This window comes from Nanorana parkeri, unplaced genomic scaffold (genome assembly GCF_000935625.1).
Source record: "Nanorana parkeri isolate BGI_ZX_2015 unplaced genomic scaffold, ASM93562v1 scaffold3071, whole genome shotgun sequence".
NCBI lineage: Eukaryota > Metazoa > Chordata > Amphibia > Anura > Dicroglossidae > Nanorana > Nanorana parkeri.
Window position 1 is genome coordinate 60,301 of NW_017309339.1, and position 15,295 is coordinate 75,595.

A 15,295-nucleotide genomic window follows, 5' to 3' on the forward strand; every position below is an offset into this window, starting at 1 on the left:
GCGTGCCAGCCGTCACTAAGACCTGCATCCAGGGGCGGGTGTGGGGGGGGGGGCCTGGCCTAAAGCCGTGTAAGGGGCCCCAACATTTCTGATGGCTGCCCTGATGGAGCAGATCTTACAAGCTTTTAATTAGCTTTTAATTAGCTTACATCCATGGCAGGAAAGTCTTGCGATGGTTGTAAAGTGTATGGCCAGCTTTACTCATATGAAGAATTACTTACATTGATTACACACATGAGAAACCTTCAGATTTTGCTTTCAACATGTTCATCACATGTCCCAGTTCAGTCAAAGTGTGGATAGGAAGGAAGGTGGAAGGACACCTATAAATGGCGGTATGACTACAATGATTATTATTATTATTGCATAGTATTTATATAGCGCCAACAGTGTGCGCAGCGCTGTACAATATAGGGAAGACATTACAGTTACAATACAATTCAAGACAGGATGGTAAGGAGGGCCCCGCCCCTGAGGGCTTACAATCTGAAAGAGGAGGGGGAAGTGATACATGAGGAGGTAGCTGTATGGGAATGAATTATGTGAGAATGTGACGGTTCAGTGGTTAGGTTGAGGTGGGATCGGCTTCCCTGAAGTAATGAGTCTTTAGGGAACGCCTAAAGGCAGCCAAGGAGGGAGATAGACGGACAGGTTGGGGTAAAGAGTTCCAGAGGATGGGAGAGACTCTAGAGAAGTCCCGGAGGCGAGTATGGGAGGAGTTGAAACAAGGGAGCGGACAAGTAATTTTGCGGTGTCATTGGTGAGGAAGGGGCGTATTTTGGAGATGTTAGGAAGGTGAAGGCGGCAGGATTTGGATAGTGATTGGATGTGGGGAAGAAAGGAGAGTTCCGAGTCAAGGATGACACCTAGCACCTTGGCATGGGGGGAGGGTTGGATAGTTGTGTTATCAATCACAACTGAAATGTTGGGGGAGGGTGCACGGGGTGGAGGAAATATCATGAGCGCACTTGTAACACCAGGGTCACACAACAACATTAACTTTAGATGAATAACGCCTCACCACAATGATATAACGATTGTTCATTGACATCTATCTTATCTCTGTTATAAACAAGACTGACATCTGCATTTGAACACATTGCAAGCTTCTTATTGTCTTAGATATCCCCAATGAGGGGCTTCATTGAAACGATGAACCTTGCTATGGGAGAAAGGAGAGAGGGGAAATCATGCATATTGGGTCTCATAAAATAGCCCTCTGATGGTACTGAGCAACAACCCCTTAACAAGCCACCACTCTTACCTTCTATGTCTCCTCCTCAGTCTTGGATCCCGGTAGTGGCATCCTACAATGGTGCCCTCCCCATATTAATCCTCATACCAGGTGTGCATATGCATGACATGGCATCTGGCTTGGGCGTCCATGGGCTAGACTGTGGCCCTGTGGTACATGCACACGGAATGAATGCCTGTGCTGTGGCCCTCGCTTTAGGCCTTGCACACGCACACACATTCCTTGCACATGCCCTGCGGGGCCATAGCCCACAGCACACCTGGATGGCATGTCCATCAGGATTCATAGTTTTGCCATCTCCAATCTGCACGTATTGTTGGTTGGAGGTGTGCAGCACAAAGTGGGTGGCCCGACTCTCTTATCTCTACACGAGGTTGACAATGTATTTTGCATGGCGTGCACTGGATCATACATCAGTGGCACATGTGACCCTCCATTACAATAATGAACCCATCTCACATACAGGGCAAGGGCAGAGGGTGAATCATAAGTTAGGCCACAGGATGGTAAAGGGGCCAAAAAAATTGCCCTTGCAACAAGCTAGGGCCAAAACTCCCAAGTCCCAGTGGACACAAGGGGGTAGGTATTGTGATAGTTTGGGGAATATAGCACAATGGTGAGCGCTAAGTGACCGCTCCTGAAGCCGACTTTAACATGAAAGGAGGGTCTTTATTCAGCATAAATTAAGCATAACAGTTCATTCAGGAGTCTCATCAAGACATTGGTTGGTCTCACCGACATCTGTCTGTCCCATACACTCCCCGTGTGATAGTCCCAGGACTTTACCGTATTTCTCTGTGAATACAATCCTCAGCACTGCTCAGCAGCTTTCCTCAGCTCCAAGCGGTTCAGTATCCACCCCTCGTGGGTCACCGTCCCTCTCTGTCTCCCCCAAAGGTATCTCAGGGTCACCGACCCTCTGGACCTCTCCAGCCTTCCTGGTTGTGTCCCTTGTGCTCCCACACGCAGCAGAGTCTGCTTGTCGTCGTGTGCCTCTTGCACACCCACAACTCTCCCTAAGCCCTCGTTCACACCTGAACGTTTTGTAGCGCGTTCCACGCTCGACGAACGCCCTACAAAACGCTCAAAAATATAAATCCCATTGTATTCAATGGTCTCGTTCCCACCTTGGCGTATTTCCGCCCGTCCCTAACGCGCTACAAAACGGCCCATGCCTGAAACGGTACGGGTACTACTTTGGGCCGTTTTGTTGCGCGTTTCCATTGGAATACAGCCAAGTAGCCTTCAGAAACGTGCGACGGTCGCGTGACTTTTTAACCGCAATACGCCTAGGTGTGAACGAGACCTTAAGCACTGGGATGGCTTCCTAATAAGGCCGCTCTCAGCCACCTGATCAGCTCAACCTGGCCACTGGCAACACCCGGCCCCCAGGACTGGAGATCCCAACCCACTATAGTCTGGAAAACATGGAAGGAATTGAACAGCCAGTTCCTCCTCTCCAAAGGTATTCACATTGTGGAACCTCTCAGCCCCTCTGGCTGAGAGTCCTGGGCGCCAAAGTTGTCCATACTACACCGTGGCATTGCCATGCACTGCCACAGTATCCAAACAGCACAACCTCTCTCTCTCTATAGATGACAACCAACCACTACAACCCCAAAATTGAACAGCATCTGGCAACAATAGACCCCCACATGATAGTGCCCTTAGGAGGACTGATGATGCTCAGAAGTTGTCATTCCCTAAAGGCTGGATACCTTCACCCAAAGCCAAGCAGACACCCACTATCTGCACCCAGCCAGGGACCAACAGGGTGACATGCCCAAAGTGAAACTCACACTATGCACACAATGGGTTCCAATATATGCAAATACCATTCATATCTTCTTCCAATAGTAGGGATAAATGCATTCTACTTAAGTGGAACGAAAGGTAATCTGCATGGAAGTGGTCCCTGCCTGTGCATCAGGGGGGGAAGTGCCCGGTGTCTACCTTGTGTGCTAGGAAAAGGTAAATGAAGTGCTGGATGGCACACTCATAGGCTCTGTCTGGGTGTCTCGGCCCTCCCTGCTTTTAGAGGTCCACCTCGAGCCTTCAGCGGTCAGGGAGGTGCTACATGGGTTATCAGGAAGGACTAAAATAAAACAAGTTTGTTCTCCCTAGAGAAAAGATGCTTAAGAGGAAACATGATCGCAATCAATGATCTCCTCAATGGGGACAGCAATATAGGGAATACACTACTTAAACCAGGAACCTTGAGGAAGATACGAGGGCCCTACAAGAAATTGGGGGGGATGCAGTATAATATCAAACTACGCAGGGGGTTCTTCACTGAGAGAGCGGTAAAAATGCGGTACTCACTACTGCAGACGACAGTGTCAGTGGAAACAATGAAAAGCTTCAGAAAAACACTTGGATGAGTTCCTCAGTTCACAGAATTTACCGAGTTATAGACTTGTGCGCCGTCAAAAAATTAGTTCCGTTTTGTAATATCCGTTATTTCGTATTTTGTAATTCGTATCCGAAACTCAATTCGGATTTGTACGAAATACGGCTTTTCGTTAGTGGCGGTTATATATTCGTAACTTTACGAACATTCGTTATGATGAAGTTAAAAAGCAAAAATACCTTTGTTAATATCGGAGTCGATGTGGTAGTTGTTTTTGTATCCGAAATACGAATTCCGTTAACGGATTCCGGATCCGAATTTCGTATTTCGGACTTTAAAAAAAACTACCATCAACTCCAATATAAATGTACTTTGCTTTTTACCTTCAATATAACGAATGTTCGTAACGGAACGAAAATACGTCAACGGAATTTCGTATTTCCTGCCTGTGTATTGTAACGCAACTCTCAGCAGCGGCGGATCCGTATTTCGGATTTTAAAAAAAATCTTGTCATGTTGTTCAACCTCATTTACAGGGGTAATATTAGTTCCCGTTTCAAAGAAATTCGGATCCGAAATTCGTTAACGGAATTTCGTATTTCGGATATAATTCGGAAACTGCAATTCGGCTTTTCGGATGCTTCCGAAGTTACGAATTTCAGGAAAATTTGTACGAATTTCGATTCGTAACGAAACGAATCGCACATGTCTACCGGGTTATGGGAATGACTAAAATACCTCACACATTCACTACATAGGTAGAACCTGATGGACCTGTGTCTTTATTCAGCCTCACCTACTATGTAACTAGGTAAGTTTCATCATGTTTTTAGTTGTTAGTGTCTACAATGAAACCTCGGGCCCCTACTCCTGCAAAAGCAGCAAGCACTACCCTTATACTTATGTATGACTGTCTCTATGTCTCCTATCGTGACATCTGCATTCAGAGCTTGTAGCTGGACCTCCTCTATTGTGGGCAACTTAACCTGTCCCAGGAATTGTTCCGCTGCCCCCTTGTCCATGTCATCTTTGTCATAAAGAGATGCAAAATATTCTTCAAGGGCCCCGTTAATAGCTGCCGGATCCGTGAGGGGCAAGCCTGATTTATCTTGCAGCACAAAGATACGGTGCGGGGAGTTTCTGCCATTAAAGGAGAACTACAGGGTCAGGGCTTTTCCCCATAGTTCTCCTTAGGGTAACGGGATGACACAAACTAGCGTCCTCCCGTCACACTAGGCTCAGTATATAGGGAGCTACAGCTCACGGTATACTGAGACGCCGCAGCTGAAGCGGATCCCGACAATTATGTCTGGATCCGCCCAGCTGCGTGACTGACAGCCGGCTCTGCCCATTTAGAGGCAGAGTCAGCTGTACCCGCCCCCTCCATCGTCTGTTCCGCCAGTCAGCGCCAGCGGATCGGAGCGGGGAGGGGGGAATCCAGCCCCTCCCCCTGTCACGGCAGAGAGCCGTGACAGGATCGAGAAGTGAGCAGTCTGGCCTGTTCCCAGAGTGTTTTCGTGGCCTGACCCGGGTCTGTCACCAGGTTTCTTTGTGCCAGTCCCATTGCCTCACTGGCCTCCCTTGAAGGCGTTAAGAGTTTTTCTTTTATGGGCGGACGTATACGACATGGTCCTGCCTCGGACGTAGGCCTTCCCAGCTTCCCAGAACAGTGTGGGGGATTCTACATGTTGGCTATTGAAGTCTGCGTACTCCGGCCAGAGAAAATGGCAAAAGTCATCATTGGATTTAAGATACCCGGGGAATCGCCATAAAATGGTGTTGGCTATCTTTGGGGCAACAGAGAGATCTACAGAAATGGGGGGGGGGGCATGGTCAGATATAACTATAGCATGCAGGGCTGAGGATTTGACCGTTTGTAACAAGGGATTCATACAAAATAGATCATCTAGGCGGGCTAAACAATCATGTACCCTGGGAAACAGGCCAGCCATCAGAAATTTTGGGGCCCCTTACACGGCTTTAGGCCGGGCCCACCAGCCGCTGGATGCAGATCTTAGTGACGCGCTGGACACAGGACCCACCTGAGAGTGACCCTGCAGAGCCCACCATAGATGCTGCACAGCCCATCTGAGACTGTCTATGGTGGGCTCTGAAGGGGTCTCAGGTGGGTTGGTCAGGGCTGCATCCCTCCCTCCTTTCCTTCCTTCCTTCATAGCTCCTCTTACCTGCACATATGGCCTCGTCTGCCGCCCGACCGGCCAGAAGTGACCTCACTTCCGGCCAGTCCGACATCAGATGAGCAGCATCACTGATGGGGCCCCAGCTTGTCTCGAAGCCGCTGGAGCGGCAATGCTGGGGCCCTGAGCTGCTAGGGCCAGGCCTCCACCTCCGCGCCCTTCAACGTCGGTCGATAGTCATGGTCAGAGATGACTACAGCTCGCGGTATACTGAGATGCCGCAGCCGGAGCGGATCCCAACATCGATGTCAAGATCCGCCCAGCTGCGTGAGTGACAGCTGGCTCCGCCTATCTAGAGGCAGAGCCCGCTGTACCGGCCCCCTCCCCCCATCCGTTCCGCCAGTCAGCGCTGGCGGTTCGGAGCGGGGAGGAGGGGAATCCAGCCCGTCCCCTGTCACGGCAGAGAGGCGTGACAGGATCGAGAGGTGAGTAAACACGGTTGAATGTGTTCGCTCACCTCCCGATCTACTGAGCCGACCTGTGACAGTCTCATTGTCACAGGTCGGCTAGAACTATGAGGTGAGTGAAAAGCCCCTCCCCCCCCTCATAGTTCTCCTTTAACGTTCCATGAGACTATTTTCATAAAAGTTTCCTAACCAGATGACATGGACAAGCGGATGTACACATACGTGTGATTTTAATGAGAGGGAGAATACCCTGGGGCAGTGCACTCACCTGGTGAACTTGCGTAGGCAGCATGAAATTCCATACAAAGGGGGAGGTAGGCACCTGCAGGGCACGCCCAGACACCACCTCTCCTGGAGCACAGCAATACCAAAAATCTAGAAGGCAACCAGCAATATGGGAAAAATTAACATCTAAATCAAATACAATCATGAACATGTAAACTATAGAAAACAAAATACATCCTAGTGATGGCTCCACTTTTTTCCCACGTGGGCAGAACGAGCTTCGCACTACTGCTATCCTTTGCCACGTTGGAAATAGTTAAAATAGGAGCATTACTCCCTGCCCGTCAGTGGGTCCTGAGAGTCTGCTGTAGCAGTTAGTACCCCCGCTTTATCTTCAACGATATCTGTATTTCCGCGGTGTGCCTCTATTACGTCTTGAGGATCTAGCCATTCTGCAGGGGGGATCTGAGGGGTTTGGCCACTTTAGAGGGAGACCCAGTGTACTAAGTCAGAGAGTGAAAAAAGGATTCTGCCTCCGTAGGATCCTGAAAGGGACACTTTTAGGATTCTGCCTCCGTAGGATCCTGATAGGGACACTTTCAGGATTCTGCCTCCGTAGGATCCAGAAAGGGACATTTTCAGGATTCTGCCTCCGTAGGATCCTGATAGGGACACTTTCAGGATTCTGCCTCCGTAGGATCCAGAAAGGGACACTTTCAGGATTCTGCCTCCGTAGGATCCTGATAGGGACACTTTCAGGATTCTGCCTCCGTAGGATCCAGAAAGGGACTCTTTCAGGATTCTGCCTCCGTAGGATCCTGATAGGGACACTTTCAGGATTCTGCCTCCGTAGGATCCTGAAAGGGACACTTTCAGGATTCTGCCTCCGTAGGATCCTGAAAGGGACACTTTTTGCCCGTTGGGGGTTTCCACGTGAAGAGTGGCAGGGTATGCCAACGTGAACCTTATTTGCTTCTGGAATAAAACGGAGCAGATCTTGTTGAAGGCTTTACGTTTCCTAGCGACCTCCGCAGAGTAGTCAGCGAAGACCAATAACTTATGCTTGTCGACCTCCGAGGAGCGATATCTTTGCATGACGGGAAATGTATCAGACATAGTTCAAATACCGGACAATAACCGGTCTAGGATTTGCTCTGTCAGACTGCTGTTGCCCCAATCTATGTGCGTGTTCCATTACACATGTGGCGTTGAGGCCCAGAGCCTCAGGGAGAATAGTGGAACATAGATGGGCTAATACTTGCTGCCACTTTAGTATTACCTTCCAGCACTTCTTCTTCCAGAAGAGAAATCTGCTGTTCTGCCTCTTTAAGGGAGCGGACCTGATTCGACATATCTGTGTGGATTCGCAAAAGGCCTTGCTGTATGGCCGATTCCACCGCAGAGGTAATGGTGGGTTTTAGCAGGTTTGCCACCGCCAGCGCTATCCTCTCATATGCTTCCTCATCCGAGGATACCTCCTGCAAAAGGGAGGGAGATGGGGCCTGTCGCAATGAAGCGCTGCCGGCATCCGCCATTTTGTCCCCACATGCCGTCTTGGTCTACCGGCTTGAACGAGGCACTGATAGCGATCAGGATTTCCCCCCAGCCAGGAACCGGTCCATGTCTGGACATCCTCGCAGCCGAAACCAAGGGTGATTCGAGTGGGTAGTATGGCCGGGTTTTAATAGGTTTTGTGGCCGCGGGTGCAGGAGCGCGATCTCCTTGCAGCCGATCACATGGGCGCCGGAAACAGAAGTCTTTCTATTCCTTATTAATGTGGAGGGTTTGGGTCATGGAGGGTTTGGGTCATGAAGGGTTTGGGTCATGGAGGATTTGGGTCATGGAGGGTTTGGGTCATGGAGGGTTTTGGTCATGGAAGGTTTGGGTCATGGAGGGTTTGGGTCATGGAGGGTTTGGGTCATGGAGGGTTTGGGTCATGGAGGGTTTGGGTCATGAAGGGAACACACAAACATTGTGTTTGCTCCTCCCACTGCAGGAAGACACAAGTTGGAACTATGGAGGTCACCATGATCCCACACAAGGTTATAGAGGTGATGGAAGTGTCTGTAATAAGTACTGTCTGTGTTGTCCAACAACCAATCATCAGATTCCAACCTTCAAGTGAAAGTGACATCTTGATGATGGAGGTGTGACTGTGATTGGTGGCTCCGGGGTAACACAGACAGTTCATATTATGTGATTTGATGACAATATAAAATATTGCTGCAGAGAAAAGTGATTTGGTCTCTGATGATTATATGGCTCCACCATCTCTGTGTAGATGAACATGGAACACGCCCTTTGTTCTCTCTTGTCACTCAGGATTATTCCATAAGAAGGTTCAGAGAGAAATGAGGATATGCAAAGTGCAGTAAAAACATCGACCAATCACACTGCAGGAAGTCTGAATGTAATTGTATGACTGATATGGATTCCCGGACTTTGTATGTTGTTTATTGTCTTATAAGTCTGACAGAGTTTCATCTTCACACTTCACTTTTCTGCTCCCAGCGATGGCGTCTTCTCATCTGAAGGAGAAGCTGGAATGTTCCGTCTGTCTGAACATTTATACAGATCCTGTAAACTTGAAATGTGGACACAACTACTGCCGGGGCTGTATTAGTCATTGGCTGGATACACAGGAGGGGTCTGGAGATTATTCCTGTCCCCAGTGTAGAAACAAATTCAGGAAACGTCCTGCCCTTCAGAAGAACTTTACTCTATGTAAAATATTGGAGACCCTCCAGACTACAAAGAGTAAACTGGGCAAAACCGGGGTCCTCTGTACTCAGTGTTATCACGCTCCTGTACCTGCTGTGAAATCCTGTCTGCTGTGTGAAGCTTCTCTGTGTGACAACCACCTGAGAGTCCACAGCAAGTCACCAGAACACGTGTTATGTGACCCCACCACTTCCCTGGAGAACAGGAAATGCTCCGTCCATAAGAAGATCCTGGAGTATTACTGCACTGAGGACTCTGCCTGTATCTGTGTGCCCTGCACGATGGACGGAGAACATCGAGGACATCAGGTGGAGACTCTGGATGAGGCCTCTGAGAAGAAGAAGAAGAAACTGAGGAATGTTCTGCAGAAACTGATGACAGAGAGAGAGGAGACGGAGAAAAGAGTCCAGAGTCTGGAGGAACACAGGAGGAAAGTACAAGGAAAAGCAGCCGGTGAAACAGAGAGAGTCACTGCCCTGCTCAGAGACCTCAGGAGACGTCTGGAGGACCTGGAGAAGAGAGTCCTGAGTGACATCTCCGGGCAGGCAGAGCGGACCTCCCTCTACGTGACGGATATGATCCGGGAGCTGGAAATAAAGAAGGACGAGCTGTCCAGGAAGATGCGTCACATTGAGGAGCTGTGTAACATGACTGATCCACTGACTGTCTTACAGGAATCAGACACAGGTGACTTGTGTGATACTGAGGATGGAGATGATGAGGACAGAGAGAGACATGATGGACTCCTCCATGATGGAGGGGATCTGGATATGGCTGGGATCTCACACACATTACACACAGGTATATCTGATATCATGTCTGGGGTAATTGTACAGGAAGGTCCAGGCACACATTTCTATCCACATTCTAGTACAAAGGGCAAAGGTCACATAGAGGCTGAACCATCCAGGCCACACCCCCAACCCTCTTCCACCATACAACACTTATACCTCCAGGCTGGAGGACATAATATTGGGGCTGTGCAGCAAACATCGGGGGTTACAGACATATTACTGGATGAGAACACAGCTGGTAATAATCTACGGATATCAGGTGACAGGAAAACTGCATCCAGGTCAGATAGGAGCCAGAATCGTCCAGTAACTCCAGAGAGATTTCGGGTTCCTCAGGTGTTGAGCAGTCGGAGTTTCTCCGAAGGGCGACATTTTTGGGAAGTGGATGTCGGGGGGTCAGAGTGGTGGAGAGTCGGGATGTGTTACCCCAGTATAGAGAGGAGAGGAGATCAGTCAGAGATTGGAGATAATAAGAAGTCCTGGGTTATGCAAAAAAGTGGTTTCTTTAGTACTAAGTACTCAGTGATACATGACAGTAATAAGATCCGATTACCCGGAAAAGTCTACAGTAAGAGAGTCAGGATAGATCTGGATTATGAGGCCGGGCGGATCTCCTTTTATGATCTGCGTGACCCGATCCGACTCCTCCACACCTTCACCACCACCTTCACTGAGCCCCTCCATGCCGTGTTATGTGTATTCATAGGTTGCATACAGATATCTGGGGGGAATCAGATGTGAGAGATCTGCCCAGAGACTGGTGACATCACAGGGCAGGGAATCTGATTGGTGTAATACTAAGCCAATTGGAGGAAGCAGTGGACAGAAAACAACATTACTGACTTATCTATGAGGCTGCAGGTTCCGGAGCTGCCATCTTCATTCTCCGGGAGCCTGCACTTTTAAGGTGTATCTACATTTTCTAGTTTTCAGCATCCAGAGCTCCAATAGAGAGATTTCCCCTCACTTCCTGTCTTAGTAACTACGTTTCACCTCTGTCAGGTTTTTCTAAAGAAATATCCGGAACTCCTTACAAACTATGGGGGGAATTTACTAAGACCGGAGCAGACAGAATCTGGATCAGCTGATCGCAGGAACCAATCACATTCCATCTTCAGCTTGTTCAGTGAAGCTTTGAAAATGAAAGCTGGAAGCTGATTAGTCCAGATTGTGTCTGCTATTATATAGATATAATGATGGGACGGACTACAATCCCCATTATCCCCTTCAGTCCATCAAACTAGACGTTCAGTATGAAGTAGGGAAGGGGTGAAAGTACTGTTCAGTGTTTTGTGGTCTCTTTCCTGTTCTAGAGATTTCCTTTATTTTCCTGTCCAATAGACACAACAGGAAGTGAGCAGAAATCTCTCCAAAGTGAGGGGAAATCTTCTCCTAGTCAGTTGTCACCAGAACAGGTGTCCCCATTGGAATAATTTCCCTCTATTCCTTTTCTAAGAAGGGATTAACCATCACTTTCTGGCTTGGTGGTAAAGGTCATCAGGACACATAGAGAGGGTGACTCTCCAGACACAACCACAGATCGCTATAAAACCTGACAGAGGTTTTACCCCTCCCCCACTGCACCAAAAAGTTTTTTAAAAATTAAAAATTAAACTTTAAGACTGAAGATTAAATTTCATCCCAGAGCTAATCATTGATATGAAGCCACCACTGACCCCGATCCTTATAGATGGTCAGATATCTCCCCAAGAACAGCAGACAAGGAGATATCTGACCATCAACTAACAGACCATTATGACTATCACCAACACTGGCAGAGGCGCATCACATGTGGCACTTTCCATCCTTCACTCTCCTCCACAGAATGATTGTCACCCACAACCTGGAACATCGTCCTCCAACTGTCCCATAACCCCCTCCGGCCGTGCAGAGAAGACATTATCATTGGCGGCCATGATCAAAACCAGAAACATCTTTTCCTTCCATTGTGCCGTCTATGGCCGTCCTCAAGCTCCACCGATCTCCGTAACCCAACAGCTACACCTAATAATAATCCTGACATAACGTGTCATCACAATGATAATGGCCGTCACACCCATAAAACCACCAGAGCCCCATAGAAGACTCAGGAACGTACTGCGCCACACCTTCTGTGTCTACAAATCCGGCACCCAAATCATCGATCAGAGAACCACCGATCCACAAGATCCGGATGTCGGCCTGCAGCAGACACCAACTCATTAGAGACTCATTAGAGGTTTCTATCTTTGATTTCCATGGCAACCAATGAGAGAGAAAGGGGGCTTCCCATTTTCTGGGTGGGGTGATACTACAAGTAGGGAACACCTAACATAGAGGGAACAGAAACAAGGGAACACCAGAAAGAGAAACAAGGGAACACCTACTATAGGGGGGAACAGAAACAAGGGAACACCTAACATAGGGGTGTGAAGGAATATGGATCATGTCAAGAAAATGTCCTTTTCTATGTTTTGAATTTGTTTCATATGCTTCTAGCTTTGAGACTTTCCATACTCAACTTCTAGCGTTGCTATGCGTAACCAAGAGAGATATCCTGTATTCGGGAGCGCGCCGAGAAACATCAAAGGAATGCCGAGGGAGGATGCTACAGGCAGAAGATATCTTTGACTAACCAATTAGAGAGAGAGACACAAGACTTTAACTAACAGCTCCTCTAGTTTGCCCAATAGTACAAGACATTTAGAGATAACAGAGGTGGGCATATGTGTGACGAACACTCTCCTGTTATCTGTGTATAAAGGAGAGAGACCGCCCTGAATACAATTAGAGCTTTCATAGACCGTTACCTTCTGAGTTTGTGATTTCTCTGGTGCACCGAACACAACATAATTAGAAAAAGCAGCAGACATCTTGTGTGAACCCAGTTGTGGTTCAGATCCATTTCAGGGGGAACAGAAACAAGGGGACACCTAACAAAGGGGGGAACAGAAACAAGGGGACACCTAACAAAGGGGAGACAGAAACAAGGAAACACCTAACGTGGGGGAACAGAAACAAGGGAACACCTAACATGGGGGGGAACAGAAACAAGGGGACACCTAACAAAGGGGGGAACAGAAACAAGGGGACACCTAACAAAGGGGAGATAGAAACAAGGAAACACCTATAATGGGGGAACAGAAACAAGGGAACACCTAACATAGGGGGAACAGAAACAAGGGAACACCTAACATAGGGGGAACAGAAACAAGGGAACACCTAACATAGGGGGAACAGAAACAAGGGAACACCTAACATAGGGGGAACAATTATTCAACCTCAAATACTATGTAACTATGTAACTATGTAAGAGTATCCCACCACTGTTTCAAAATTTTTGACCACACACTTTATATTAGTCGTAGAAAATTATTTATTAAATATATATTTAAAATTGCACTTATATCAAAAAACATCAACAAACATATAAGTGGCTCCGCATACGGAGTGTGAGGTAACAGTCTGTAAGACAGGGTATTTGCTATTTCAGTGGAGAGGTTTTACAGGAGTGACGTTGGTGCCCTCCGGTGGTTCCTGAGAGGAATTGCAGTCCTGGCTTTATCTGTATCCTCCTAATGCTGGGTATACAGTGCTGCAGATGAAGCCGATTTCCAGGAGAGGAGGGAGGTCAATTGTGGCTGCGAGGATGGCGGTTTTGGTGGGGCTCTGACCGGCCCAATAACAGCAGTGCGGTTCAGTGCTGGGAGACGGGGAACGTGCCTGAACCTCTATGCCTGGCCTGTATAAGCAGATATACTCACTGCGGACAATCCTCGTCAGATAGCTGAACTCGTCAATACCGATTCATTCAAAAGAGGTGTTTATTCTTAACATCAGGGTTACAGCAGATGATAGGAACAGCAGATGAATGGTGATAGTATTGTGCGGTCAGAAAATGATGCCTTTCCTACGTACTGTGCAGATTATATGTGTGTCCTGTTACATGTGGCTTGCTAGCTTTGGCCATGACACAGGAATACTGCACACAGGAAGAAGGAAGGGGCGTACACTAGGGGGAAATACATCGTCACATGACAAAGAATCACAGAAAAACATGTACATTACAACAAAAGGCCACTAGATGGCAGCATAGGATAACACATGGATTTAACTATGAGAAAATATATAGGCAAACACACTATGTAAAACTTCTATCTATAATAAGCTCTATAACATATTCTATGCCCCATTGGGGCGGCATAGAGGGGGTAGTACTATACCCCAATATATATGCAGTCTAATAGTAATAATCAAATCAGCAATCTTTGATCTAAAGTTAGTTTGAGGATTTATTCAAGGGAGCAATTCTTGGGTTGGTGGGGTGAAGGAAGGGCAACAGTCAATGCTCGGATGTAATTGATAACTTTCCACAGTGTTAATATGCAGGCATGTGTGAGGTAACAGTCTGTAAGACAGGGTATTTGCTATTTCAGTGGAGAGGTTTTACAGGAGTGACGTTGGTGCCCTCCGGTGGTTCCTGAGAGGAATTGCAGTCCTGGCTTTATCTGTATCCTCCTAATGCTGGGTATACAGTGCTGCAGATTAAGCCGATTTCCAGGAGAGGAGGGAGGTCAATTGTGGCTGCGAGGATGGCGGTTTTGGTGGGGCTCTGACCGGCCCAATAACAGCAGTGAGTTTCAGTGCTGGGCGACGGGGAACTTGCCTGGCGTCTTCACACTTGCTCGAACGCCAGACAAGTGTCTCCGTCGGCCTTAACTAGGGAGAGGGGGAGGAGTCTCGTGACATCACGGGTGACGACACGAAGCTCCGACGGCAATGCGAGCCGCGCTGAAACGAGGATCAGGTGAGTCAGTTACATGCAGTAGGTTCAGGAGATAATAACTCTATCTCGGCTCTTCTGTTTGCTGCATGAGCAGGCCTTTACTGAACAGCTGTTTTGATTTGTTTCCTGGTTGTGCTTCAATCCAAAGAGAGATCCTATGTGGCTGGATCCAATGGTATATAAATGTGAATGTAAACTGAAAATTGGTAAAGGAAATAGTTTCTCCAACTCCGAAACTCTGTGATATCTCCAATCAAGTCCTCTGGTTGTTTGTTAGATGCGAAGGAGTCAGGGCGGCCTCGGCCGTAGCAGTCGCACACAAAACACCTAGCCAACGCCTATGACGCGTTTCACCCCCCACTGGGGCTTCGTCAGTGGGGGGTGAACCTACTGCACTTTATACAGATATTCGTTATCCTGGACAAGCTAACCATCCTAATGCTATAATCTCCATGTCAGGAGAAAAACAGCATTCCTCAGCAGGATTTCAATCTCCATCGGAGCAACCGACCCGCTAATATCTTCTTTCCATCTTGGACAAAACCACCACTACAGATAAGCATGTGTTCAGCAAAGGCAT

General features: G+C 47.9%; 1 protein-coding gene across 1 annotated transcript; it reads left to right on the top strand.

Moving 5' to 3' along the window:
- The first annotated feature begins 8,948 nt into the window (after window positions 1-8,948).
- Window positions 8,949-10,691, top strand: LOC108802734 (E3 ubiquitin/ISG15 ligase TRIM25-like). The gene is made up of 2 exons (XM_018574589.1): window positions 8,949-9,986; window positions 10,143-10,691. The coding sequence occupies exons 1-2, from the start codon at window positions 8,949-8,951 to the stop codon at window positions 10,689-10,691; spliced, it is 1,587 nt and encodes a 528-aa protein (XP_018430091.1).
- Window positions 10,692-15,295: the final 4,604 nt, after the last annotated feature.